Raw genomic sequence first — 25,392 nt, 5'->3', positions numbered from 1 at the left:
TTAGGTATAGACATGCTGGATGGGTATTTTATTAGTGACTATGTTTTTAGGGGACGACAATGTTGATGATAATGACATTGACCTGTTTCCTTAGCAGTGTCTCATGTCTATGTAAAGGAATAATGTATACTGCATCCAGTGTAATAATACATCCAGTCTATTATTACACAGTTAAGAGGTCGATACACAGAAATATTTAACTGTAAAATGTTGCAGTTTTTTTTCTAATCATCAAAAAAAAAAAAAAAGATAGCTGTTTAATAAATGCTGAGAATAAGCAATATGTAGAGGGAGATAAAAATCAAAATCACATATTACTATTTCTGTCATAATAAAGTTAGGTCATTATACTTTTAATCCTTGTTTAAATTGATAAAACTCTGCTGGACTCCTTTATTTGCCCTCTGCTGCCATCTTCAGACAAATGAATGTAATTGTAGAAGTTATACAAAATGGCTTAATCAAATTTTGGATCATAATGGAATTCATTTTAACAGCTATGTTTGATTTGGTGTTATTTTAGAGTTATTTTTATACTATTTGGTGTTAATGAATATTTTGAATTTCAGTTTCTATTTATTTTTTATATATTTCTGTTCAGTTATTTTTGTTTTAGCAATTTAGTACTTCAACTTAAACCTTTTTTTTTATATCAGTTAGTTGCCAAGGCAGTATTTCTAATTTTCATTTCAATTTATCGTCTACTATTTATTGATTTTTTTTATTTTTTATTTCAATAACCAAAAGCGATTTTTGTAATAGTTTTAGTTAACGATAACTGGTTTGATTTACTTCACTGTCAAGTATCTTTGCATTTGTGAGAATATTTTTCTTTCTTTTTTTATTCTCAGGTGTGGCAGATCCCAGAGAATGGTTTGGTGACCTCCATGTCCGAGCCAGTGGTGGTGCTGGAGGGTCATTCTAAAAGAGTGGGAATCATTACCTGGCATCCAACCGCTCGCAACATCCTCCTCAGCGCAGGTGAGAAGCGTCACCTGATCCAGCAAGGAAAAGCAAACTCTATCGATTAGAAACTGTAACAGAGGAGACAGGGAATAATGGGGGAGAAGAGTGGTTTAGGAAGTTATGCCCCTCATGTTTATCTTTTTAATGTACTGTATGTATACACTAATGTACTGTATACAGTTCAGTATCAAAACACTTAAAGGTCGGGTAGGCAATTTTAGGAGAGGCTAGCAAAAGCAAACTAACTTTGAAAGCATAAGATCCCACCCTCCCTTCAAAGCGTCTTCAAAGCCACGCCTCCTTCAAAACGCATGAACGCGCACAGCAGGGAGCAAACAAAAGCATCATGAGAGATGGTGTTAACCTCATGTCTCAAAGCACATAACATTACAGTGATAATGAACATGAACAACTTAAAGAGCACTGACCTGTATCACTTGACTGCTGCAGATTCATTTTGGCGTTGATAGTGTTGTCATTGAAACGCATACATTTGAGTCACGAACTGTTCCGAGTATAATGTCACAGGTTTCCATCTCTTCCAAATTACAGTAGTTATTGTGTTACGCATTATAAGCTCGGACCGAATGCAATGATTGGACGAACATTTTATGGTTCTACACCTTCCACAGATGATATACATACATGCATATAAATAAGTTTAACAGGGGTGTGAATTGTCACTGGTCTCACTATTTAATTCGATTACGATTATCATTTCAACGATTCGATATAACGATGCATTGCAATATTACTGCACATGGCTACATTTTCGTCAGTGAATACAAGCAGTCAGATATGGTGAAAATAGCCCCCGTCATTTTACGCTAGCGAGACGAGCGCATATGCGACGAATGACATCAGAGAAACATCTGTAGGCTATAACGGCTATAATCGATTATGGTCTACTACTGCATCGATGCAGAATGCATTGTAGAAACAATTAATTTCAACACCCCTAACATTTAGATCACTTAACTTAGTGATTTGCAGGATGTGAAGAGACTTTCAACCAGCATAACAAAAACAAATCACCTACCCTGCCTTTAAATGGAAAAAAACAATCCAGCTGCTTTCTAATAAATAGATTCTTCTGCATTCAAACATGGTTCTTTCCCCCATCGCATGATTTTTCTCCCGTGTTTGTCTGCAGGCTGTGATAATGTGATTTTCATCTGGAATGTGGGCACGGGAGAGTCCATGATCACCCTGGAGGATATGCACCCTGACATCATCTTCAGCGCCTGCTGGAACCGCAATGGCAGTCTCATCTGCACTGCCTGCAAGGACAAGAAAATCCGTGTCATCGACCCGCGCAAGGAGGAGATCATTGCGGTAAGTGGCTATTCACTTTTCTGAAGTGAATAGGCAGATAAAAGTTTGTGGGTATAAAAGTTTTTGAATTAAAGGACTGAAAGGTTTCTCTGGCGGCAGTTTTTCTCAGTTGAAGAGCTGCATATTCATGCGTTTACTTGATCCAAAAAGTATTTGGCTGCTCAGGTTTGAAAGAATGTGAGCAGTGTTGTGATGTATTATGGTGTGTTTCGCTGACAGGAGAAGGACAAGGCCCATGAGGGTGCCAGGCCCATGAGAGCTATTTTCCTATCTGACGGAAAAGTGTTCACCACTGGTTTTAGCCGCATGAGCGAGAGACAGCTCGCCCTCTGGGATCCGGTAAGTTGCCATGGAAACCGCAGACAAATTTCAATCTAACTATGGCTGGCTGGAATACACTACACAACTTTTACCATCTAAACAGGCATCATACGCTTGCCGACTTTGTAAATGGTTACTGATAAAAACTGGGCATCGTACACTAAGCGACTGAGGATCACACACCACCAGACTTTCAAGTCATCACAAACTAAACAAACTCACACAGAAACGCGTGCCTTTTTGCTAGAAGACGTGTGACCCATTAAAACAGTGTGTTCAAAATATCAAACTTTGAAGCTTAAAAAAATTCAGAGTCTGTGATCATCATACACTACAGGATTTTCTGTGACATCTGTCAACTCAAATCTGCAGACTGGCTCTGACTTGCGGCTACAACTTGTCCAGACTGTAAATCAGGGCAGCAATCTCTGCAAAAGTCTATTCCAGTGTATTCCAGCCTTAACTTATTCCGATTATGCTTTCCGAACAAAGAAAATTTATTTTAGTTGCAGTTCCTGACACAAGTGACATATACTGTTCCTTTTTAATGTAATTATAGACTATAAATTGTCTCTGTTTCTCTTTCAGGACAATATTGAGGAGCCGATCTCTGTCCATGAGATGGACACCAGTAACGGAGTCCTCCTGCCCTTCTATGATCCCGATACTAATGTGGTCTACCTGTGTGGAAAGGTAAACGCAGCACATACAGTACAGTTTAAAAGTTTGGGGAATGTACTATTTTTATTTTTCAAAAGAAATACTTTTGTTCAGCAAGGATGCATTAAATTGATCAAAAGTGACAACATAGATATTTATAATTTTACAAGTTAAAGCGACACTATGTAACTTTTCAACCTTCATAATATATTTCCAAGATCCTTGTGATGGTACATCGACTTACAATAGGTTGAATGACACGTCTGCCATAGCCTGACAGGGTCTGTATCGCTCATCACCGCAGATGAGCAACTGCATAAAGCCAACGTGCAAACTATCGCAAATCAAAGTGAAAGTAAGTCGCAGACGCTTATCACACAATCTTCATCATTAAAAGTAAAGAAACGAAATGATCTTACCAGGGCTGTTACTGCTCTCTCTTATTGCGGTCTTTGATTTTGAAATTTTAGCTGATGATCTATAAAATGCAGCTCATATCTCGGTGACGTGCACTCCATTAAATCTGCATATTGCGCGAGAATTGAAGATCGAATTTAAATCCGTTTCGCAAAAATACATTTATGTGACCAGGTGTAAATGGAATCGTTTTGATAAATCAGATAGCTATGCCTCACGAATTAGTTTGCCAGCTGAACTCAGGTGTTATGAGGTGTATTTATCACGTTGATTCCGATTATCATGAGAACAGCTTTCAATATCTCACATAATTATCATAAATAAGCCTAACGTAGAGGTTGTAAATAGTGTAAACGAGCACAATTTGCAAACTATTATGATAAATTGCAATAATCATGTCTAGTGACATCATAACGGCCAATGTTATGAAATAATGCGACGTACATAATTGATGTTATCTGGCATTTTGTAATGTTTACATTCCAATAAAAACAACACAAATTAAATTATACAGTAGGCCTAGACTATAGACTATTTACTTGTGATTTAGCTGCAATCATGTAAAAATGTTATAATATAATTTACCACAGTGCAAGTATCCCACAGCGACTCTAGGGGTCGCTGTTTGACAAAAACACAATTTCTACTTAGTGTGGCTTTAATGTAATGTTATTTTAATATATTTTCTGTCCAATTTTGGTGTTAATTTCAATAAAAGTGTGGTTATTTAATTTTATTGGCTTGCATTTTTTAAATTCAGATTCAATACAATTATTTATATTATTCAAAAAAGCCTAATATTAATACAATTATCCCCGCCCCCAAAAAATAAATAATTCTTTTTTTTAAAAGTCAGTTTTGGTTTTCAGCTAAGTGCATCAAGAATTTTTGGTTTCAGCCCAGAATTTTGATTTTGGTGCATCCCTAGTTTTTAGTGTCTGACTGAGGATTTGTTTCTAATAGGGTGACAGCAGTATCCGTTACTTTGAGATCACGGATGAAGCTCCCTTTGTCCATTACCTCAGCACCTTTACCACTAAGGAGCCTCAGAGGGGTATGGGATACATGCCCAAGAGAGGGCTGGACGTCAACAAGTGTGAGATCGCAAGGTATAGCAACAACAATTATCACACAAGCTAATGGAAGTATATGGGAAATCACATGAAACACGTCAGGAATATGGCCATGTCATATTTCACCCCAAAATGAAAACTTAAAGGAATAAAATATATTTGTATTTTATCCTAATTTTATAACCATATAAGATTTCCACATTGCATTTGTTTTACTGATAAATAAATAAAGTGCCCCATTATACTTTTCATGCCGTCTGTAATATACCTTTTTGTAAAAGTAAAAGTTTTGCAAAGTTTTGAAGATCAAACTGCACAACAAAAAAGGTTGTCTCCTAAGAGAAAGAATCGATTCTGAACTGCTGAAAGAGTCATCGATAATTCCAGTCTCACTTCCTGTTACAAACTTGCGTAACAATGTAACAAATGTGCATAATGCCAGACTGAAATTCAGATAATAGGCGTTTTGTTTCAGACATGCGCTATTAGCGGTAGACCAATCACAACAGACTGGGACATCTGACCAATCAGATTGAATCTTTGAACAAACTGCTTTCAGACTCTTTGAGAAATTAGGTGGTGTGTAATGTGTGTTATGAGAAAATTAAAGTGTTTATTGACCTTGGGTGCATGTAAACCTGTTGTAGGAGACCTCCAAAACAAAATTATGAACATTTAAAATAGCATAATAGGGGCACTTTGATTATTAATAGTGGTAATGACAAATTGAGAGGAAAATCGGCTTAAAGGTATACTCCACTTTAAAATGAAAATTCTGTCATCACCCTCATGTTGTTTCAAACCTGTATGAATTTCTTTCTTCTGCTGAACAGAAAGGAAGATATTTAGAAGAATGTCAGAAACCAGACAGTTTCTGGTCTCATTGACTTCCATAGTATTTTTTTTTTCCTACTATGGAAGTCAATGGGACCAGAAACTGTCTGGTTTCTGACATTCTTCTAAATATCTTCCTTTCTGTTCAGCAGAAGAAAGAAATTCATACAGGTTTGAAACAACATGAGGGTGAGTATATGATGACAGAATTTTCATTTTAAAGTGGAGTATCCCTTTAAATGTCATAATGTCTTGATGTGATGCAAAATGGACAAAGAAAACTGGTATATATTCATATATATCTTGAATTCCTTTTTGTTTTATGGTGAAATAGGACCTGAATGTTTCTTTATTAGATCCTTATTAGATTTTTATTTATTACATCTTTTTGGATTTATGTTGTTTATTTAGTCTAGGACAAGGTTTTACTAGTTTTTCATAAACTGCTGACCCAATCCACCCAAAAGAGGGCAGCACTAGACCTGGTTAACAAAAGCCTGCTGGATCCTTCAGATTAAGATTTAGGGGGAGTGATTAATGAATAGAGGTACAGGTTTGGTGGTATCTAATGCTCTTAATTGAATGGTGTGTTATTTTTGTCTCACTCTTTTATCTCTGTTTTGACTTGCCAAACGAGTCATGCACTAACATCTGCTACCCTTCTGAACATGTTATAACAGACTTGTGTGCTTGTGTGTTCTCAGGTTTTACAAACTGCATGAGAGAAAGTGTGAGCCTATCATCATGACCGTGCCAAGAAAAGTGAGCCTTTTGATTTGTTTTACTATTTTGTTTTTAAGAGTACAGCAACACTGCTAGTGCTAAACTACAACTTCCTCCTGTATCAACACCCGTTTTCACACTGGGTTTGATTTATTTAGTAGCACTCCACCACTGTAAGTCTTCCTTTGCATGTTATTATTTAGCTTTAAACCGCAGTATGTTTGCACCATCTACATGTACTACCTTGGCTGTGTCCAAAATCGCCTCCTTTACCCTTAAATAGGGGACAATCTGAAGGGACATTTGCAGTGGTGTCCGAAACCATAGTGGACGTTATCGAGTGCACTCATTCAATCCCATAATACATCACAATAACGAGTGTACAATGAATGTACACTCAACGGCTAGAGAATACCCAGGGTATACCCATTTGCACTGTGAGGGTTGTGCTGAATGAATTCCTGCGTCTCGCCAGAAGATGGCGCCCGTAGCTGAATCCATCCATCCATTTTCCAAACCGCTGGTCCAATGTGGGTACAGCGTAATATTATATAGGACATTGGCGCACTCTGTCCAAATTCACTCATTTGTTTTCATTCACTCCTTCAACTGGACTATATTAGTGGACTAATGTAGGAAATAGTGAATGAGGGTATAGGGGGCAATTTCGAACACAGCTCATGAGTTATGATGACAGCTGTTTACCACTGCACCTAGGCAACAATGTTGGAGGAGTCAGGGTCAAAAATAGAAAGTGTTTTTCACTTCAACTTTTTTGTTGATGGTTGAGTCCCTTTGCTTTTAATAAGGATTCAACAATAAGAATGACCCGCTGGGCCAACATGAGTTTTGGACCAGTGTTTTCATACAATAAATCTTTTAGCAATGTATTTTAATATTCACTGGAAATAATTTTTATGATTTACATTGTGTAAAAAGAAAAAATATATGACGGTTTCCATTTTAATATTTTACAATATAATTTATTCCGGTGATGGAAAAGCTGAATTTTCAGCAGCCATTAATCCTTTTATAAATAGAAACACACAAATAAAATTCTTACTGACCCTAAACTTTTGAATGGTGGTCTATATATTGCATAAAGTGTTTTCTCAAAAAAATCTAAAAAATACATGGCCAACATTTTCAGTGTTGATTGATCAAGAGCCATAAATTCAGAAAACAGCTTTCTTCACCAACCAAGCAACTGAACTCTGTATCTGCATCCCAGTTGTTTATATCCCAATAGTTTGCATGATTCATATCCTGCATATCCTAACATCTAATAACACTCTTCCTTCCATCAGTCGGACTTGTTCCAGGATGACCTATACCCTGACACGGCAGGTCCAGAGGCCGCCCTGGAGGCCGAGGATTGGTTTGAAGGGAAGAATGGAGACCCTATCCCGATATCCCTGAAACATGGATACGTGCCAGGCAAGAACCGCGATCTCAAAGTGGTCAAGAAGAACATCTTAGACAACAAGATGAGCAAGAATACAGAGAATACCGCCCCTGCCATCAAGACTGCCACCTCCACGCCGTCTATCGTGAGTGGGACTCATTTACTGATTTACTTATTCCTGTTCAGTTTATCATCCACCAGCATTTTTATCTTACACACAGTTCTCATTCTCTGCACTGAATTCATTGAAAAATATATAATAAACACAATTTCTTTAGTTGGACTGTAATTTGCACTATGCTGCAGTTGTGACCTACATGCAGCTAAATTATTGTATTGTTCAAGGCCAACTTCTCTTTTTGGCTTGCATATAGTGTTTTTATAGTTTTAAGGATGTTCTACAGCAGAACCAACCCCCAACCAAATGCCTGTTTAACCACATGACAGCATCACCACATGTGTGTCCTGCCCTGTAAACCCAGCTCTCTGTGCTCAGGGCTGTAATCATAGGAGCCAGTGCGCTGCCCTTCAAACTCACCAATGTTAGCTGCTATTCATCACACCTAATGATTATCCTACAATATGACTACATATGCGTTTTAATTATTTGCTTATGGCAGCGTTGATATTGTTAACTATTAAAAATAGTATTTGTTAATTGAAATAAAGCTGAATAGAAATATAATTTTTTTTATAAAAATGACAATCACATAACAAAATTACAAAAAATACTAAAATTAAAACGACAAGAGGAAAATATCTAATTAAATGCTAATTCAAAATATTAAAGGGGTCATAAGATGATTTATAATGTTTTCCTTTTCCTTTAGTGTGTAATGTATCTGCAGATCTTATACAAGCATAAACAGAGTTACATAGTCTCCCACGAAGGCATTTATTTTATCTACTGGAGAACACTGATCCAGACCTGCCTAAAACGCCTCGTACGAAGTTCCGATATTGGGCTCAAACTGATATGGTAAAACCGACGAGAATATTATTAACTGTTTATATAAATGCTTTCGAAGCTTTGGAAGCTGAAGCTTGCGATTATGGTAAGATGCATTACATTTCCAACCCGCTTGAGGTATCTGGCCAATCACAACGCACTGGGTCAGCTGGCTGATTAGAGCGCTCTTGAGCTTTTCCGAAAGAAGGGGCTATGCAGAAATCAGTGCATTTCAGTCAGACTGGGAATAGAGAAACTGCAATAATTTACAGTATGTAAAAAAATAATGTTTTTTTTTTTAGCATTAAAGCATGTTAATCTATTCCCTTTCAGCCAAGAATCAAAATAATGAATATGACCCCTTGGATATATCCTATAATGGTAAATAAATCATACGAAAATAACACAGGGTTCCCACGGGTCCTTGAAATCCTTGAAAGTTTGTGAATCTGAAGAAAAAAAATCAAGGCCCTGGAAAGTTTTTGAAAATAAACATACAGGTCCTTGAAAGTGCTTGAATTTATTTTGTGCAACAAGTTTTCTGGAAAAAAAATCCATATTATCCCCCCCAGTCCGCTAATGTGTTATTTCGCAAACACTTCGTGGCCTATGCACACTAGTTTGCTTGATTTACGTTAGTTACGTGCATTTACGCGTTATGTTGAGTGTTTCCCGCGTGAGGTACTTTTGTGTTGTACGTTGCCATGACGTTCACGCGCGCACAAAACTACTACAGTGGTACCTCAACGTTTGTTGTTGAACACAATAAATGTGTCCCCACATTAAGTCCTTGAATTTGAGGAAATTGGACCTGGAAAGTCCTTGAAAGATCCTTGAATTTTGAAGTTGTGTGGGAACGGCATATAGGCCATTGATTTGTTTTAATTTAAGTGATATTCCAATGATTTATGAAAAACAGTGAACAACTAAACCGTATTCAGCTACTGCAATTTTTTGTTATTTTTTAGATTTATTTTTTAATGAAAACTGATGGTGAATACAAAATAAGTTTATATGGCAGCTGAGTTCAAGCTTAAAGGATTTTAATAAGAACTTATTTTAGATACCAGAATTGGAAAACTTGGGTGGTTGTCATTGTGTTACCCATTTGTTATTAAAGTCATAACTCATAAACACTGCCCTGCCAAAAAAAGTTTCCTCCTGGATTTTAAATGAGCAAATGGGTTAGAGCCTTTGATTGGATAATTCATGTTTCAGCTGGCAACATTTCACAACGTTTCAGAAGTGTCAAATGATTGGCCTGCACCAAGCAAATTAAACAACTAGGGAGATTTCTGAAATTACTCAAATTGGACTGAGAAATGTCCAGTGCGTTATTAAAACCTGGAAGGATAGTGGTGAACCATCACAGCGGAAAAATGTGGTCAGAAAACAATCTTGAATGGCCGTGTTCACTTAAACGTTTGAAGTCAAATCATAAAAAAAAGACAGTAGAACTCACAGCTATGTTTAATTGTGAAGGTAAGAGCATTCTACATGCACTATGCAATGAGAACCTTTAGAGATTGAGATTGAACAGCTGTGTGGCCTCAAGAAAGCCACTTGTTAGTAAGGCTAATCGGGGGGGAAAAGTCTTCAGTTTGCTAGAAAGAATAAATATTGGACTCTGGAGCAATGGAAAAAGGTCATGTGGTCTGAGTCCAGATTTACCCTGTTCCATAGTGATGGGCGCATCAGGGTAAGAAGATGGGCGAATGAAGTGATGCACCCATCATGCTTAGTCCCTACTGTTCAAGCTTGTGGAGGCAGTGTTATGATCTGGGGTTGCTTCACCTGGTCAGGCCTAGGTTCAGCAACATTGTGTAGCTCTAAAATGAATATAGTGGACAGGGCAGTGTATATTGGCACAAAACAATATGGTTTTATTATTATTTGAAATTTTTTTTTTTTGTTGAAATTACTGAGACAATTGTTCTTAACATTTTGTCTTTCACTTTTTTTCTTCCTCAACAGAAAAGTGAAGCTAAGCTGGACGAGGTTTTGAAAGAAATGAAATCTCTCAGAGAGCTTGTCAGCAGTCAGGAAAAAAGAATTGCCAAACTTGAGGAGCAGTTGTCTAAGATGGACATCTAAAGGGACCCTGTAATCCCCTCCCCTTCTATTCAGGATATCCCATTGGCCAGGTGGGCGGGACCCGTCACTGCCAATCATCATGACAGTGTTCCGTCTGAAGCCTGCCTTGAAAAGACTCCAACCAACATTCCAAGATGATCAATTATTCCTTTTGCATTCCCAAAAACCTGTTTACACCTCATAGCCATTTGGAAAACTACAAACGTTATTTCAAAATTTGACCCGTTTAGCTTTTACTCCAAATCTCACTCCAATTCTTTCTGCAATGGCTGTGTTTTATCTGGTGTTCTTGAATGGTCTTACGTTTTTGTTTTGTTTTTCTTATTAAAAATTATGACCAAGAAAATTGCATTATGAAGCAGTTACATAAACTTGATGAGCTCAAAGTTAGAAGTAGCCATCAGTATTGCAGTTCCACTCTCGCCCTTCTGAGTTGCCAAATTTATAGAGGAGTTATTCACCTCCCTGACAGTATTTGACTAGCTTTTCATTTTGTACTTATAAGGGACAAAGCAATATGCTAGTAATGCAAGGAGGGGAAATCATTGGAACCATTTGTCAATGTTATAGGTGTCTTTCTAAAGAATAAAAAATAAAGATTTTAATCAACCTGGCAAACATGTAAAGTTGAAAAAGTTTACAAAACATTACTGGAAAACAATACAGGTGCTCTAAAATATTCCACTAAAGATGTTTCTTTGTTATTCAGGTACCCATGTATGTATTAAGATAGTAATTAGGAAAATAATTCTGGTTCTGGTGGTTGCTATGAACACAGTTAATGTGTACTCCTCTCACAACTCCAAACACTTTCTTGATGGCAGCAGTTGCTCATCATAATGGTAAATGCAACGCAAAACATGAGGATATAAGCTCAGAACAGCATTCGCTTTAGCAGCAAAACTTGTTCATTGCTTTTCCAGCTTGATAGCTTTTACTCTGACTTTGTTCCAGTCAGACATTGTTCAGGTCTAAGAAACACTGTTAGGTTTGCTTTGCTTTCTAATTAATTCCTTCAAATCTCATCTTGAGTTGTGTCGTCCATACCATCTCAGAAACCAAACTTTCAATTCAACAGCTTCGTCTGTACATGTTTTTGCTGTGCATTGTAGACCGTGACTACCAGCAAAATAATGCGTCATGACTGACTTCCTTTTCCTAATATGTCATCTTGCGACACGCTGTGTCTACAGTGCTCTCCTAGCCAAGCAGAACCAATTCTCTCAAGGGTTCACGTCTAGATTGTCCTTTTACGGCTGAATTGCGTGTGCCACAAGCTTGAGGTGATGACAACTGGATTTTTTTCCCCCCAGTTTGGTTATGTATTTTTTCATGCCAAGAGAGGAAACTGTGATTCTGTTTATCAGACTGCTTCGGCTACATCCTACATCAGAATGTTTTCTTGTGGTTTTCATCTTGACACTTCGACATATATCTCATTTCTGTTTGCATCACTGCCTAGTGCCTCTTTCATAGGTTCTGAAAAGCACCTTTTCTCCTCCACATGCTTTTTAGTTTAAAATAGCTTCCACCTCTCCTCAGAACCAACCCGACCTACAAGTACTTCATTTCAAACGAGTCTTCAGATCTCACAGCAACAACTCAATACCTCTGTCATTTGCATTTGCTTTTGCTCTCTCTTTTGGGTGAGGTTTTAAAGTGAAGGGTTTGAAAACGTAGGGACTGTGTGGGTACAGATGTGCCAAGCTTGATCAACTTCAGGATGTGTGATGGATCCATATTGAGCGTTTAAGTGGCCTCAGGAGGCATCTGTGATGCACCCTCGAGTGTGTGGTTTCTAAAGAGTGAATGAATAAAGTGAAAAGGGATTTAGGTAGGTTGAAAAAAAAATAGAATGCAGGAAGAAGGCTGGATGGTAGTGATTGATTTCAATGCTTTGTAAATAGATGTTTTTAGTTTTCCTTTTCCTTTTTTTCTTTGGCTATAGGAGGGTGTTCGTCCATCATTTGGAGTTTGATGATTTTAAGGAAATTCCCTATTTTCCCCCATCCTTATGCACACTGTGAGCCTTTTATGTGTCCAATGATAAAAATCGAAAGGAAGGATATCTAGAAATTCAATTCTGTGCATAACTCTTACATTTTTGTTCATTCATCTGCTTCAAGTATAAAGAGTCTTACTGATTACCAGGAAAAAAATAAAAAATAAACAGAAATTTTGGCATTTGTCTCTCTTTTTTTTTCTCTAATTATAAAACCTCTCTTTGTGGAAGCAAGGTTGGTTGGTTAAAAGTTCTAGCTCACTGTTTTAGAGGAACTAAGATGTGATATTTAAGTATCTCTTGCTCATTCGTGTTTGCGTCAGAGTTTGTGAACCTCAGCTTTAGCCTAACGCTTCATGAGGTTTGACTTCCTGTATTTGTGCATTGAGTAGGTTTGAGACCTTGCGTTGGGAGTGTGTGAGGGGAACTAATTTTTCAATCGACCTCCAGATCAAGATCCTTTCGGTGGTAGAAACCGACGGTACGTAGTTTTGTTGTCAATTTGAATTGTCTTTAAAATAAGATGCTACTGAATCTGTGAATTTTTTTTGTTGTTGAAATCCTTCAACTGTGGAGAGTACGTGGTTGAATATCTGCAAGAAAATTGTTAAAGATCTGAATTTCATAAGTTTTACCATGACAGTAATTGTAAAATATTTAAAGTTGAGTAGTGAAGTGTTGTTAACAGTACAACAATGACACTTTTTCAGTTAAAAGGAAGTATTTCACCCAAATGGTCCAACCACATGCTGTAGTCACAAACAGCCACATGAGCTTGCAAAAGTATGAGCAACACGTTTAAATGTTACGAAAACGTGTTTGCTCTCCCATTTATTGTTTTGCTCTCATTGTCTGAAGGTTCCTCTCCACTGAATATGCTTAAAATCTGAAGAGGAATAACCAGACAGTATATGAATATGCTTGTGAATTGTTTTATTGGTGATATTTTGTGTCCAAAGAATTATTGCAACATTCTGTCTTTTTTGTGCAGATGACGATGGTGACTAACAGACTTGGGTGTTTACCAGTTCTTGTTTTGCTGCTGACTTTGAGTAGTTTGGTTACTTCAAGATATCTTAGGATGAAAAGGGAAATTGATCACAACACAACATCGGTAAACAGCAGCGACACACACAGTACAACAGGTGTAGCTGAAGCTGAGAATACAAGTAGCACGACTCTGGAAACTTTAAAAGCTTCAGGTGCATTACAGACGACAGAGATAACACCGGCTTTAAATGTCAGTGCAACTACAGATTACCCTGGTTCTCCAGATTTGAACCACACCCAACAGAAATACTCTGCAGGAACTGAGAACCTGACAGTCCACCAGCCAACAGATAATGAGAGTACTTTGCACACCCAACTTCCCACAATAAGTAATGGTACTGGACACATTTCACAAGCAGGAAGTTCTACCCCCACATTTCCTGCATCGTTTGCGCCCGGCAAGGTAACAGAGAAGCAAACGACAGCACCGACTACGAGAATATCCACAGATACGGATAGACGTACCACAGCAGTAATCTCAACGGCCTCTAGAAAATCAACCACGGGAACAACCCACTCATGTTCCACCGCCTCTTCCCAAAATGACAGGCTTGTGAGGCGCTGCCTCATCGCCATTGCCTCGATGGCTGCGTTGACGACCGTCTTTATCGTTAGCACCATCTGTCTGGCTACAAAACTTTCGGGATACAGATACAGGCACAAGGCGCATCTTCTCCAGGAGACTGAGATGGTCTGCATTTCTGCCCTTATGAATGATACCGATCACCCTGTTCCAAAGCCAAGACGACACCCTAAAAGTAATGGAGCACTGATCCCAAATACTGAGGATGGAGATCCTGACGGAGATAATCTTACTCTAAACAGCTTTCTTCCTGATACCGAGGGCCCTCTTTAGAAGTTTAAGCCTTTCACCTGCTGTGTGCAATGTATGCACGGAAATGTTTACTCTTAACACTGTGGGTTTATTTTTTTAAGTCAGTGCTCGGGTTTGACAGACACCCAGCTCTAGAATGGTTTGCACTGTCAAAAAATCAAAAGGTACAATTCACAGCATATCTGTGCTACAGGGTTGCCAGTGTCTCACTGTCTTCACTGGCTTTGTGCCTTTCAAAAACAACCATTTTAGTATATATAAAGCATGTTATTGATCTGGATTGGTTGTTCTTTTTTTATATTCTGGGATTAACTATAGCCGTCTTTCATACTGTATTTGTATGGATTTTAAAAAAGGGAATGTTTTAAATTCTATGGGTCTATATAAATGAATGCATATCTAAAGTAATCTTTTATTTAATCAGTGGAACATTTATATTTTAATTGTTTTTGCATGTTTTAATCTTTTAATGTAATCATTCCAGTGTTGAAATACTATACTACTTTCTCCGAGGAGCTCAGGCATTAGTGAGGTTTGGCAGAACATATTGCTGAATGTGTTCTATTCCTGCCTGTGGTTCAACCAGCGCTGTATAATTTACTCGAACAGAGTGATGTTGGAGATTATCACAGTCTGAATATAACATGTTATCATTGCAAATTTACATAAAATATATGCTTTCACAAGTTCCCAAAAATGTTTTGCTTTTGTGCCGAAGTTACACACTTTCCATTGTATGAATTAAAAAATGTCCAGTCAACAAGATTAGCACTGAGAAAAGCAACAGTTAGTTTGTTTTTTCTGTTTTTCACATTTAGTTTCTTTGGGTTTATATTGTAGTACTTTTGTATATATTTAATTTTATGCTGTATAATTATATTTTCTATGTACATTCTATGCGTTTGTCGACTCTAGTATGAATGCGTTAAAGCACTGATGAATGTTGTGCAAAATTACATGAAAGTCATTGTGCAGTGTTATACCCAATTAATTTAATAAATGTTCAATCAACTTTAAAGTCAATGTAAGTTGTTGTGTCCAACCCATTTTACTTCCACAATGTGATATACAGTAATTTCTTGATTTTATCCATTGGGAATAGATTGGGCCGTGAAAAGTGGGCATTACTATACATACCAGATTTGAGCCAGACCAATACCAGGTTAACATTATCCAATACTTTTTTTTTTTTAATTTCTGTGGAACTAGTTACTAAATAATAATAAGTTGAGACAACTTTAAATTTAAAAAATTATAATATTTTGGAAAACATGACCAATCAAAGGCTGTTCAGTCTGCAGTGGAAAAAAGAAAACTGTGACAGAATACAGTTATTGAATTTTAAGAGGTTTTTGCAGCCTAATATATTATTTTGTAACCTCTTACTGCTTTCTTGTTTGGTTAATATTGGATTTTCCGTGTCCTATGCATCCATGTGTTCAAGAGGAGAGAAAGAGAAGGACAGAAAAAGGGAGGAGATGGAGAAGAGAGGAGGGGAATGTCCTTGTGCAATTATCCAGATTTTTTAGGAAAACCCACATGGCCAGGAGCTTCCATAAGCCTTTGAGGACAGCACAGAGAAAGCTATTTTCCTTTACAACTGTTGCCTTTATTTATTTTGCCTACCTTGAAGTGCCTAACTTCAAGTCGCTGTAAAAGTGCACCAGAGAACGGAAGTAAGACGAGCAGTGAGTATTTTTATATTTCCTTCATTGAGAGGATATATGTTTCACTTGCACATTATTCATAATTCATTCGTTGGCACGTTATACAACGTCAGTGTCATTCAAAAATGCAGTTTCATTATGAGCTTAATATTTTCCTAATATCGTAGCATCAAAAAGTGTTTAAGAATGCATATGTCTTTGGTACAAAATATAAAATCTGCAAGAAAATGATGCAAGACCTTTTATTAGAACCAGCTTTTTGCTAATTCTAACCCAGTGCTGTTTTAACTAACTTAATTCATCACATTAACTATATATACTGTACATTTAAAAACCCATGGTTTGATGATTTGTTTTGTTTTGTTGTGATATTCATTTTAAATGTGGCTTGAGTGTTTACTTTTCTACCTCTTTGTTATATTTTCTATTGACCTTCATTCTTGCCTTTACATAAAATAAAGTTTATTATGTGGTCTAATGCTGTGCTATAGCAAAGGCCAAACTATTTAAACAATCAGATTTTCAGGATAGTTAATTGTATACGCCTAAAAATCAATACAGATTTTTTTAAATCTGAAATAATCTTTTTATTTTATTTTATTTTTATCATTCTTATATTGATTTTTTCTTTTATTTTTGCTGTGGTCTTCTTACAATAACATTATTTTAACACATTGCTGAGATTATTACCTTATCTCGCAGATTACTAATACACAAAGTGTGTAATACCTTCTTATTGCAGAACAAAAAATGTGGTCAGAGAGTTAGTCGGTGCGGTCGGCACTGAGGAGGAAATGTTTTTATTTTAAGTTTTAAAGAAGTAAAAACTTCTGAATAGATGACTATTGGATAGTACTCAATATGTGTTTTTTCACTGCCATTTCTGGAGGTGTTCATTTGGGAATTTCCCTATTCCCTTTTCAGCGAAGAGCAAGTTAAGAGTGTAATGGTTAAAATGGCTCATCTTCTTTCTGACAAACTAATACTAGCATGAACAATTTAATAAAGTCTGCCCATAATGCAGTGTTTTTGAAACCTAATGCATGTATGAACATTATATGTTCTTGCGCAGAGCAGAAATAGTCTCACTGGTCTCTGGCCTGTCTCATTGCAGCTGGGCTGTAAATACAGGCCTGTGAACTGCGGCTCTCCCACGCCTTGCTGCACCCTCACAAATGTATATCTGGCCTTGCTTTTGCTTTTCTGTGGTGAGTGGGTGGCATCAGCCAGGCAGGGAAATTACAAACTAGGCCTGGACTCCCTCTGCCTCCACCCCAAATAAGTAATGACTGGATGTAACAGGAATAGCTCCTCTCCTGCGAGGCAACAGAAACACGAAAATGTGCTCTGTGTAGTGATTGTACAACATTGATACATGCAGCTTCCTTCCTGTGACTCAGAGAAAACCCAGTATAAAGATAATACCGATAGTAGCTCTCTGTGAACTAGACTGCTGACCATCTAGATGTCTCTTTACATTTACTGAAGGTGGAAAAATGTTCATTACACTCTTTAGAAAAAGGTTCCAAAGGGAGTTTTTGCAGCGATGTCTGCCTTAAGGAGAACCACTTTTGGCTCCTTAATGAACTTTTCAGTGAACGTTTGTAAAAAAAAAAAAAAAAAAAAAAAAAAAATTCATTTGTGTGAAAAACTTTTTTTTTAAATCTAAAGAAACTTTTCCACTATAAAGAACCTTTTGTGGAATGCAAGTTCTTTGGATGTTAAAGGTTATCAAGATGCCAATGAAGAACCATTATTTTTTATAGAGTGCAGATTGTAGGCTACATAAAAATGTGACAAAAATACACCATTGTGTACTGTGATGTAATAAAATAACAATAATACTTATGGTATCTACCATGGTACTGAATATTAATATTTACATGATACAAGGTATTTAAAAAAAATACCATGGTAATACCATATATATATATATATATATATATATGCACTATACTGTAGTGCTTTTTGGATACTTAAAATGTTTACTTTAAACTATTTTAATATTTTTGTTTTTACTAAAATGTTTTTGCAAAGTTTAACTTTGTATAACTGCTGTAACCACCTTGATGAAACATAAAAATGCTCAGATCCTTTTTCTATGGGGAATAACTAAGGCCACATTTGTGTCCATTTTCTTACAGGTCTTTAGAGGAAGCATGTCACTCTCTTTGCGCTTTGTCTGTCTGCTCCTGACTGCTCTCTGGGGAAACGTTTGCTTCGCCAAGCCTGCCCCGTTCAACGTTTCCATGGAGGGCAGTGGGGACGAACCCGAACTCATCTTCCCCATTGCTCGTACCACCCACGTACCCCCATCTCCTTCGCCATCTCCCAACATAACAGCCACTTTCATTCGCATCAAAGACTTTATCTTCAACCAGGTGGTGGACTTCCTGAAGGAGAACTTGCTTCTCATCATTGTTGTGACCTCTCTGTTGGTAGTTATCATTTTCATTGTCTGCTGTGCTTCAGCGATGAGCCACAAACGCAAGCTCGAGGCCTACTATCCTCCGAAGACTTACTTACCCAGGAAATACATGAGCCAACCTAGTAAAGCAATGGAGAAACCTCATAATCAGATCCAGGATGGCAAGACGACCACTGCGAAGAACCTACGAGAACCTACTAAAGCATTGGTGGGGGAGAAGGAAGGAAAAGACCCCCGGCCCAAGCCGAAAGAGGTCCAAAAGGTGGAGGATGTTGAAGAGGTGGAGATGCAGAAAGATGAGCCAAAGAAGAAAGAGGAACCTCAGCCAACCACCTCAAACGCCACTTCCAGTCAGCCAATGGTCTGTACGTGCCACCTCAGAAAGGCCAATCACACCCCAGCGTGAGAGCTTTTTCTTTAATGGGCAGGAATGACCTTTATTTCAAACTTTTTTTACTGTTATGAATCTTTTGGTATATATGATGCCCTCATTCTGTTTGGTTTGTATGTTCTCTGTATGTACCATCAGAGGAAGAGTGGAAAAGAAATGTTTGTTCAACTTATTTTGTTTCTTTAAAAATGATTTTGCTTAAAAACTAATTAACAGTTTTACTATTCATATGAAAAACAAACTTGAAATTATTTTGTGAATCACTAGTTTTGAGAGACTCGAGAAAATGTCTTTTCAAACCTTTTTTCTTTTTCATTTTGATTTATATTTTACAAATGAAATATCTATATGCATGGTAACTCATAATTTATGCTGTATTTTCTGAAGATGTTGTCAGGTTTTGTACATGACTGTAATTTTATCTAAACTTTCCTCAGTTCCTCAGTATTGAATTTAAGTACTTAGATTTTTTTCAGGTATATGTTTAAATGTTTTTTTCATAAGGAAAATAAACTATCCAAACACGTACTCTTCTGCTCTGCTCCAAATAAATAAATAGTTTCTGATACAGATACAATATTGTTCAAATGTTTGGGGTCAGTAAGATTTTTTTAATGTTTTTGAAAAATCCATTATGCTCACCAAAGCTGCATTTATTTGAGCACAAATACAGTAAAAAATAATAATATTATGAAATATTATTACAATTTAAAACAACTAAAACAACTAAATTTTTATATATTTGGTTGTTTTTTCTGTGATGGCAAAGCTACATTTTTAGCATCATTACTCCAGTCTTATTGGAGTTGGTCTTATTGGTCACAGTCACATGATCCTTCAGAAATCATTCTAATATTATGATTTGGTGCTCAAGAAACATTTATTTTTATCAATGTTGAAAACCGTTGTGCTGCTTAATAGTTTTGTGGAAACGGTGATAATTTTTTTTAAACATTATAAATGTCTTTACTGTGACTTTTGTGTCCTTGCTGAATAAAAGTATTAATTTCTTTCAAAACAAACAAACAAACAAACAAACAAACAAACAAACAAAAACAGTTCTTACTAGTTCAATAGAGAGGCCAGAGGTATATATATATATATATATATATATATATATATATATAATTTAATAAAATTTAATTAATTTGATTTTAATAGATTATTAGATATATCAAACAAACAGCCTTATCCTGTCCTGTCTGTTGGTCTTGAATGGTGTGGTTTGTCAAAAGAATTGTGTTGGCTTGGCTGAAGCATATGAAACTCAAGAACCTCAGCAACAGAGCCCAGCAGAGCATAACGGCGGCAGCTACAGAGCTTTTGTCACATCCATACAACATCCAATCAATATTTCAGAAGCTTATTCCAATAGGCTTGTCAGACAGATCTGGAAATATCTGGCCTTAATGGAAATATACTGGTTGTGACAGAAGCAGACAATCATTTTTATATTATGCTGTATTAAACTTTTTGAGGATAACTCCATATCCTGGTTTCACAGACAGGGCTTTGATTAAGCCAGGATTAAGCCTATGTTCAATTCGGACATTTAAGTATTCTAAGATATGTCAGTGCAAGTTGCTTTCAGTTAAAACAGCTCAAACATGCATTTTATTCTAAGACTAGGCTTAAGCTTGAGCTGTGAAACCGGATGCATAAATCCCAAGATTTACCCAATATAGATTATCCAAGCTGAATAACAGTTGAATTCCTCCATGCAAGTTATTTTTCAGTAAAAACAATGCTCACACCTCTTAAAATATATGCAGATTTTGTTACAGTGATGCTATCAGCCTATCATTGATTAGTAGCCATCTAAATGCAAATTAGCCACATACCTGAAATTAAAACCCCATTGCCATGGCGCAAGGCCAAGTGTTAGTAGCGTGTTGTCACCAAAGATATGAGTGAAGCCTTAACGAGCCAGAAACTTGAGCCACGAAAAAGAGCCGTAGCTCAAGGTCAATTTCTCCACTTTTTTGTCCACGAGGTGCTAAATAATTCTGAAATACACACTTCTCTCACTTTAGTGATATGTGCTCTCATCACTCCTGAATGATTTAATTGAAACTTAAATATGATTTTGGCCAGCCATGGTTAACACAAGTAAATACAATTTACATGTGATTAAACTAGTTTTGTTCTTCAGACGATCAAATAACATATTACGTGCACAGAATGGTTATTAAACGTGTTTCCTAAGAGAAACCTACTCTACTAACCCAGTGCAGCTGTGTCATGGGAAAAGCAACTGGAGTGCCCAGTTAATTTACATTGTGAAGAAGATACAAAACCGGTAACTCAAAACCTTAAGGCTGCCATTAAAGTTTGATGGGCCGCTACCCAGAATTTTCAGGGTGAGCACGGACCGTTCTCTGGAAGGGACAAGAGGAAAGAGGAAAGAGGTTAAGGACGTGAAGCAGATAAAGTGAAAGCGAGGGGTCAGCTGAAACAGGGCAATAATGGTGAGTACCACATCCCCATGTCTAAGTAACACATTTGATAATGCGTTTGGAATCAAGCTCAAGACGCACATGAAAGGAAATACAACCTGGAGGAGTCGCAGAGTCCATCATGGTAATTAAGTTTGTTCAACAGATTCATTTGCGGTAAAAGAATAGCAGTTACTAACTTCTCCTTTCTTTTTCCCTTATCCATCCCTCTTAATCTTCTTCCCTCAAGTGAGCCATGCATCCTAGTCTTCTCTACTGTCTCTTGTTGTATCTCTGTTCATCTCTCTTTGCCGGCCTGGTTGTGTCACCCTGTCCCAACGGCTGCTGCTGTCCCCATTCTGGTGCTCTGGTTCTGTGTGAGTCTCTTGGTCTACGTACTCTGCCTCGCTCTGTCCCCCTAAGCACCGCCGTCCTCTCTGTAGCCCGGAATCAGCTCTGCAATGTGGATAACGTGTTCCAGCCGTACTTGGGCCTACAGGAACTGAGCCTCAGCCACAACCAACTGGTCCGTTTCCCTCGGGGGCTGCCGTCAAGTCTTGAGACCCTTCAGCTTCAAGAGAATCAGATCACCTACATCACTGCTGGATCCCTAAGGCAGCTTGGGAACCTCACACGCCTGGACCTAAAGGATAACCGGATACGAGCGATTCAGCCAGGGGCGCTGCTAGGTCTGACCAAACTGAGGACGTTGACTCTTAAGGGGAACAGATTGTCTCGTCTGCCACTTAACTTACCTTCTTCGCTGACACACCTCGACGTGTCGGCGAACTGCATATCTACCTTAGATCTGTCCTCGTTGGGTGCATTGGTGAACTTACAAGTGTTAAAGATTAACAGTAACTGTTTACGCTCTATACCCGAGCAGGCTTTTGATGGATTGTCCCGTCTCCGGTCAGTGGAACTAGCCAATAACCTGTGGGTTTGTGAGTGTGACATCATGTATCTTTATAGGTGGCTTCTGATGGACAGGTTACGGATGGCATCAGATCTAGTATGTACAGCTCCTTTGCACCTTGCACACAAGTTGCTATTAACTCTGTCGGTCATGGCCATCTGTCCAAAACTTTTTAAGCCAGTTGAGAGAATGTCATCTGTGAATACAACCACAGAATCTGGAAAGGTGGTTGAAAGTCATATAGATCAGACCTCAAGTGTACTGATGTTGGTTAGATCTGATATTGCATGCAACACAAGTTCATTTAGATGTCAAAAATCTTTACAACTACCTGAGAGCACAATACCAAGGTCCTTCTTTGGGTCAGACCAGCCCACTATAGAGAGACTGAGCTACGAAGACTGCCTTTTGCTAAATTTGACATATTTTATACCTCAGCACACCCAAATACCCAACAGTCCAGCCACAGAAATAGAACCTGGGTGTGTGGAGAATTCGACAGGTCAGCAATCAGGAGCATCTACAACTATTGGTTCAATGACCACAACTAGAGACATCGAATTCACTCCTCGGACAATACTACAGTCCAGTGACCCAGCGCTTATTGCGGTCCTGGCTGTTCTTTGTGTGCTTACAGGACTGCTGATGCTCACAGTGCTTTTGGTACTGAAGAACATCCTGCTCCGAAACTTGAGAGTTGCACCGTTTCCACAGGTTCAAGAAGACATTCGCACAAATTGATAACCCGTATTACAGACAACTTTTTTTGTGTAGAAAAATATGTAGAGAATAATACAAAACAATGGATGATGCAACATTAACATCTAGAGCTTTATTAAGTTTTTACAAGAAATAATACAGCATCAAAGCCCAGGTATCTTTTGGTTTTTGGTGTCACTTTTTTTTTTGCTTACAAATCACTGCCAAAACTATAATGACCCTCCTGCAAATTTTAAGAAATGTAATTTTTTTTCCAAACCCATACATACACTTTTTATAAAGTGTATGAGAATACATTTACAAGCATTTTAGTAGTATACATATAATATTGAGGGCATTTCATGTCAGAGTATGCGATCTTCCGGAAATAAAGTTTATTGCAAATGTGCGTGATTCAGATAGATACAGAAAACAAACTTTAATCCAGAGATCCCCAAAATCTGTCAACGCAAACCACTTCAAACCAGAAATGCTAAGGCAGCGCACATATAGTAGTAATGATAGACACTGGCTATTATGTTCATTACAACCTCAGTCAGGAAATAAACTGCACCATTTTTCTAAGTCACGACAAGAGTGGGTAACAGTGACTTATTGGTGAATTAGGACATTAATTTCGAGCCTCTGCCAACGTCTCCTTGTTGTCCTTCTGTTTGAGCCTGTAGTCTGCTAATGCAGCCTTAATAGCATCTTCTGCAAGCACTGCCAGAAAATAAAAATAATGAAATTATTAAAACAGCATTTGAGTCCATGTCTTTATTTTGATAACATTAATGTGTTTGCAATCTGAAACAACCATTTAAATACACTTACTGGAGCAATGTAGTTTGACTGGTGGTAGACAAAGTTCTTTGGCAATCTCCGTGTTTTTGATTTTCAGGGCTTCATCAATCTGTACAAGGAAAGTGGTCATTACAATTGTAGGAACATTTGAGAAAACAAATATGGAGCACAATGAGATAATCTGATCACACTGTGAATGCACGTGATGGTCTGAGTCACAATGACTCACCGATTTCCCCTTCATCCACTCTGTCGCCAGTGAGCTAGAAGCAATGGCTGAGCCACAGCCAAATGTTTTGAATCTGGCATCCGTTATCTTTCCATTCTCATCCACCTGAACCTGTAAAACAAAAGAGTCAAGTCAATGATGTAAATTATATATATTTATATAATTCAATATTTTTGTATTATTGAATTAAATTAAGTTATATTAAATATGAAAAAAAAAAAAAAAAATGAAAAAAAAAGGTCTTACCTGTAGTTTCATTACATCCCCACATGCAGGAGCGCCTACCAAACCAGTGCCCACGTTCTTGGCATTCTTGTCCAGGGAACCAACATTTCTAGGGTTTTCATAGTGGTCCACCACCTTCAGAAAAATACATGACCACATCCTGGTCATATTTAACAATCAAAGACAATTCATCGGAGGACTGGTGAGAATGAAAATGTACACCAAATGAAAAAGTCCCCTTGGCAGATAATGACAGTGACCTTCACAACATAACATTACAGATGATTGATATTTATTGGTAATTATTTTGTGTACTTAGAAAACGAATAAGGCGTATTCAACTGTGGCACAGTTAAGATACTGAAAGACACCACCGATTAGTTTGTAGGAGAGTTAACGTTATACAAGTGGATTATGAAACTAACTTAACTGTAAATAAATATGGATGAATGTCATTTTAACTCAGTCAAAAATACATAAACCAGCTAATGACATGACTCTTATACTCAAGCATACTGCCGAATACCTTTAACATTCAATGTTCAGCTGGTTTGTTTACATGCGCAGTTATCTGACGTTAGCCTAGCTAGCAACCACGCTGAAACAAAGTTGTTATCCTAAAACATAACTGAATAAATCCTAGTTCAAGTATCAATGGATGGTCAGCCGTAAGACAAGAAGTGATACTTACCTTTTTATGATAAGAGTAGGCGGATTTGAGCTCTGGTAATGACAATGATCTAGAGAAAAGTGCAGAGGTTGCAGAGCGCTTTGCTGCCGCTGCTAACGCCATGATGACTGACTGATTACTGATGCTGCACACGGGCTCAACTGGCAGGGGGCGCGCTTTACCGAACAACTCATTATACAATTGTGAGATATGTTACATAACAGCCTCATAGCATAATTGCCTATAAGTCATGTATTTTAAATA

The 25,392-nt window shown here is 37.5% G+C and overlaps 4 protein-coding genes and 1 long non-coding RNA gene across 8 annotated transcripts in view; 3 read left to right on the top strand and 2 right to left on the bottom strand.

Moving 5' to 3' along the window:
* The window catches only part of coro1ca (coronin, actin binding protein, 1Ca), a 52,175-nt gene extending 39,214 nt beyond the window's left edge, over positions 1 to 12,961 (top strand). For all 4 annotated transcript variants that reach the window (XM_082170174.1, XM_082170177.1, XM_082170175.1 and 1 more), the window contains 8 exons: positions 852 to 981; positions 2,120 to 2,301; positions 2,521 to 2,640; positions 3,211 to 3,315; positions 4,663 to 4,808; positions 6,311 to 6,368; positions 7,637 to 7,879; positions 10,658 to 12,961. In XM_082170174.1, coding sequence (XP_082026300.1) covers positions 852 to 981; positions 2,120 to 2,301; positions 2,521 to 2,640; positions 3,211 to 3,315; positions 4,663 to 4,808; positions 6,311 to 6,368; positions 7,637 to 7,879; positions 10,658 to 10,777 — 1,104 coding nt within the window. In that variant the 3' untranslated portion in view covers positions 10,778 to 12,961. The remainder of the gene's footprint in view (positions 1 to 851; positions 982 to 2,119; positions 2,302 to 2,520; positions 2,641 to 3,210; positions 3,316 to 4,662; positions 4,809 to 6,310; positions 6,369 to 7,636; positions 7,880 to 10,657) is intronic.
* A 136-nt stretch (positions 12,962 to 13,097) lies between these two features.
* Positions 13,098 to 15,687, top strand: selplg (selectin P ligand). Its single transcript, XM_082170378.1, has 2 exons — positions 13,098 to 13,260; positions 13,771 to 15,687. Exon 2 carries the CDS (start codon positions 13,771 to 13,773, stop codon positions 14,683 to 14,685), a length of 915 nt encoding a protein of 304 aa, XP_082026504.1. The 5' UTR covers positions 13,098 to 13,260; the 3' UTR covers positions 14,686 to 15,687.
* Positions 15,688 to 15,836: 149 nt separating this feature from the next.
* tmem119a (transmembrane protein 119a) lies at positions 15,837 to 20,081 on the top strand. Its single transcript, XM_082170386.1, has 2 exons — positions 15,837 to 16,352; positions 18,476 to 20,081. Exon 2 carries the CDS (start codon positions 18,491 to 18,493, stop codon positions 19,163 to 19,165), a length of 675 nt encoding a protein of 224 aa, XP_082026512.1. The 5' UTR covers positions 15,837 to 16,352; positions 18,476 to 18,490; the 3' UTR covers positions 19,166 to 20,081.
* Positions 16,979 to 18,375, bottom strand: LOC309499273. The gene is made up of 2 exons (XR_014206194.1): positions 18,328 to 18,375; positions 16,979 to 18,295 (listed from the first exon to the last, which is right to left on the bottom strand). It is a non-coding gene; the product is annotated as an uncharacterized lncRNA (long non-coding RNA).
* A 3,232-nt stretch (positions 20,082 to 23,313) lies between the features above and the next one.
* iscua (iron-sulfur cluster assembly enzyme a) lies at positions 23,314 to 25,302 on the bottom strand. Its single transcript, XM_082170405.1, has 5 exons — positions 25,150 to 25,302; positions 24,480 to 24,593; positions 24,234 to 24,344; positions 24,035 to 24,113; positions 23,314 to 23,923 (listed from the first exon to the last, which is right to left on the bottom strand). The coding sequence occupies exons 1-5, from the start codon at positions 25,249 to 25,251 to the stop codon at positions 23,832 to 23,834; spliced, it is 498 nt and encodes a 165-aa protein (XP_082026531.1). The 5' UTR covers positions 25,252 to 25,302; the 3' UTR covers positions 23,314 to 23,831.
* Between the last annotated feature and the right edge of the window lie 90 nt (positions 25,303 to 25,392).

The sequence above is a fragment of the Leuciscus leuciscus genome, assembly GCF_965113295.1.
Source record: "Leuciscus leuciscus genome assembly, chromosome: 5".
NCBI lineage: Eukaryota > Metazoa > Chordata > Actinopteri > Cypriniformes > Leuciscidae > Leuciscus > Leuciscus leuciscus.
The sequence above is the reverse complement of the archived record's forward strand: the minus strand, read 5'-3'. Positions and strand labels throughout refer to the sequence as shown.